A 3041-nucleotide genomic window follows, 5' to 3' on the forward strand; every position below is an offset into this window, starting at 1 on the left:
GTCCTTTCTAACACAAACTCTGATTTTAGAGTAACATCATACTCATCCTGAAGCAAGTTTAGTAAGAATTCATTTAGAAGTAAGACACCTTTTGCGAAGTTATTATAGAGACTTGTCCAATCAAAGAGTAGATGATCTTGGCTGAATTCTCCTTCTTTAAAAATAAATCCATTCAAAGGTAGATGCCATGTAGTAGAAAAAAATGCTACCTGGGTTTTTTTTTTTGTTGTTTTTTTTTGGTGTGGGAAAAGTTAAATTTGAGATACGGTTCTATTTCTTACTAGCTGTGTGACTTTAGACAAGTCATGCCACTTTTCTAAGTCCTTTTTTTTTTAACCAGCAGGTAATGACATCTTCACAGGGTTGGGAAGAGTTAATGTGATAATGGATGTGAAAGCGTGTTGCAAACTAAAAAGAACCCCACACATAAAAAGGGTTATTATTATCATCACCATTATTATTATTTAAAAAGTCATTTCCATGGGATGTAAATGCAGTCTCTACAGCTCCTCTGGGCCTCTAAGTGTACAGACTGTATTTACAAGTTTATAAAACTCCCAATATGGAGTTGAATAACAGCCAATCAATGCTAATAGCGCTGGATCCTTATTTACAGAGTGCTTTTCTTCTGAGATCAAGAGCTGTTAAAATCTAAATCCATCAAATTTTAATTAATTTCTATTCCGTAGATTGTCCAACAAATATTTGCTGCATGCCTACTATGTGTCAGGCAGCATTTTAGACAGTGGATGGGTCATTAACCTTGCTAATGGTCTACTTACCTTATGGAAAACTGCACATCCACAGTATGTACAGACAAGGTCAGGGGCAGGGAGTCAGCCCAGAGCTTAAGGTGAGTAGTGGCCTACATTGTGCTAAGTATACTTGTTTCATGAGCTGGAGCCGGGCCCCTTTGGTAAGAGTCATATATCTTCATCCACGGAAAACTGGGCCTTTTCCTTACTTGCCCATAATGAGAAATGATGTCAGTGGCTGAAAGACACATTGTGTGACCCAAGTTGCAGGGGTTAGGTTTCTGGGCTGCTTTGGTCAGCTCCGTTTCAGACACTTTGGAATGGAAAGTTTAAATGTAGCTACTGATTGAGAGAGATTTGTGTCTGTCCCAGAGCTGACTCCTGCAGAGCCCTGCTCCTGGCTGCAAACACATTTCACAGAGGTGCAATTTCACTTTTATCTACTAGAGAGAACAGACTCTTTTCCAATTGGAGGATTTTTAAGATGCTGGGATCAAAGCTCCACTTTCATGTGCGGTTGACTCAGAGAACTGGGAGTCAGCAGGGATATGGTGAGCCAGCCCCAGGTGCTACAGGGAGCATTAGGCGTGTTTCCCATTTCCAGCCATGTAGCCTTTCAGACGTTTTCTACCAAAGGGTTCCGAGTAGGCCTCCCCAGCTTTGGAATATCCCTAGCAGTTTCATCTAGAACAGGAAAATCACATAGATAATTTGCATCATCTTGAACCTGAGCAGGATTGTTGACAGTCATTTGACACATTTGCTGAAGGATTCTCACTTTTGAGAAAGACCGGGAGATGACAGGACCACCTCCCTCCAAAAGCTCACTATGGGGTGATTAAGAATATAAATAATTAGAAGGGATGACTCATTCAACAAATAGTCCGTGATAGAGCGTTTTTGTTTTTGTTTTTTTCCCCAAACCACACTCTTCAAAGAGTAAAAAGGATTTTATAAAACCAGAAAGTGTTTTTTGTTTTATTTCCGTAATGTGGTATTTGAGATACTTTTGTGGCTATGAAAAATTTTGAAAAAACAAAAACAAAAACACAAAGATGGTTTGTGAATGGGTGCATTCCAGAGGTGAGCAATGTCCTAGAGTCAGGGAAGTGGAAACTGATCCTGGGCACCAAGCATGGTCCTGTGAGGACAGACTGGAGAGTACAGCGGGCAAGAACTGGATAAAGAGTTTCTGTGGGTCACTTTGGCAGCCAGCTTAACTCTGTGAAGGCAATACTGTGAAACTTTGAGAGTGTTATTTAGAGGCATTTTTTTTTTTTTTTTGGAACATAAACTCAAGATTTTATTGTCTTCATAATAAAAGATGACACTTAGAACTGGATCACTTGGCCCTTTCTCTTCTTATCTTCTCCCAGTTCAAAATGCTTGCATCTTTTAATAGCCAGCATTCTCTTAGATCTGCAGTTGGGCTCAACACACTCAAGCCTTAGCACAATCTTCTTTGTAGTTTTAGACTTTTTCCGGAAAATCGGCTTAGTTTGCCCACCATATCCACTCTGCTTCCTCTCATAACGCTGCTTTCCCTGGGCATACAGAGAATCCTTGCCCTTCTTGTACTGTGTCACTTTGTGGGGTTGGTGCTTGCCACACTTCTTACAGAAAGTCCGGCGGGTTTTAGGGACGTTAACCATGCTTGCGAGAGCGATACCGGCATGGGAAGAAAGCTGGAGGCATTTAAATGATTGACCATGACCAATGAGTACAACCTAACTCATTCGTCTACAGTTATTATCTCACAATTTACCCAATCTCTTATATGTAATAGATTTATCTGAGCAACTGGAAAGCCAGCCTTTCCTCAAATAACAAGTGCCATTGTAATTCGTGATGAATAAAGGCTCAGAATGATCTACCACAGTGATTTTTCTAAACACTTGTGATTTTGTGTATATATCATTAATAATTGTCTTGCTTTTGGCAAAGTGGCCCTAGAAAAGTAGTAACCATCCTGAATGATTTATTTTATTTTGATAAATAATATATTGGCTTGGATGAGAAAAAAAAGAAACTCTCCTATCTTCCTTTTGATTATATTCCTTTGGATCACAGGCTCACCTTTCTCCCTGGTTTAAATATAAGAAGTCATCCTATTTTTGGAAGTAGTTACTTCTTAATTCTTCACTTGATTGTTATAATATTCTTAGTGATTTGGGAATTAGTGTATTTATGTAGTTGTCTAAGTGTTCATCAAAGTAATAAACTCACTTCTAGGTTTAAGTGTTTCTATTTAAAATTCTTTAAGAAATTCATCAAATATGTGTGTGT

At 38.8% G+C, this 3041-nt stretch overlaps 1 protein-coding gene across 1 annotated transcript; it reads right to left on the reverse strand.

Moving 5' to 3' along the window:
- Positions 1-2052: 2052 nt before the first annotated feature.
- LOC105470843 (large ribosomal subunit protein eL42-like) lies at positions 2053-2434 on the reverse strand. The gene has a single exon (XM_011723100.2). The coding sequence runs from the start codon at positions 2405-2407 to the stop codon at positions 2087-2089; it is 321 nt and encodes a 106-aa protein (XP_011721402.1). The 5' UTR covers positions 2408-2434; the 3' UTR covers positions 2053-2086.
- Between the last annotated feature and the right edge of the window lie 607 nt (positions 2435-3041).

The sequence above is a fragment of the Macaca nemestrina genome, chromosome 2, assembly GCF_043159975.1.
Source record: "Macaca nemestrina isolate mMacNem1 chromosome 2, mMacNem.hap1, whole genome shotgun sequence".
Taxonomy (NCBI): Eukaryota; Metazoa; Chordata; class Mammalia; order Primates; family Cercopithecidae; genus Macaca; species Macaca nemestrina.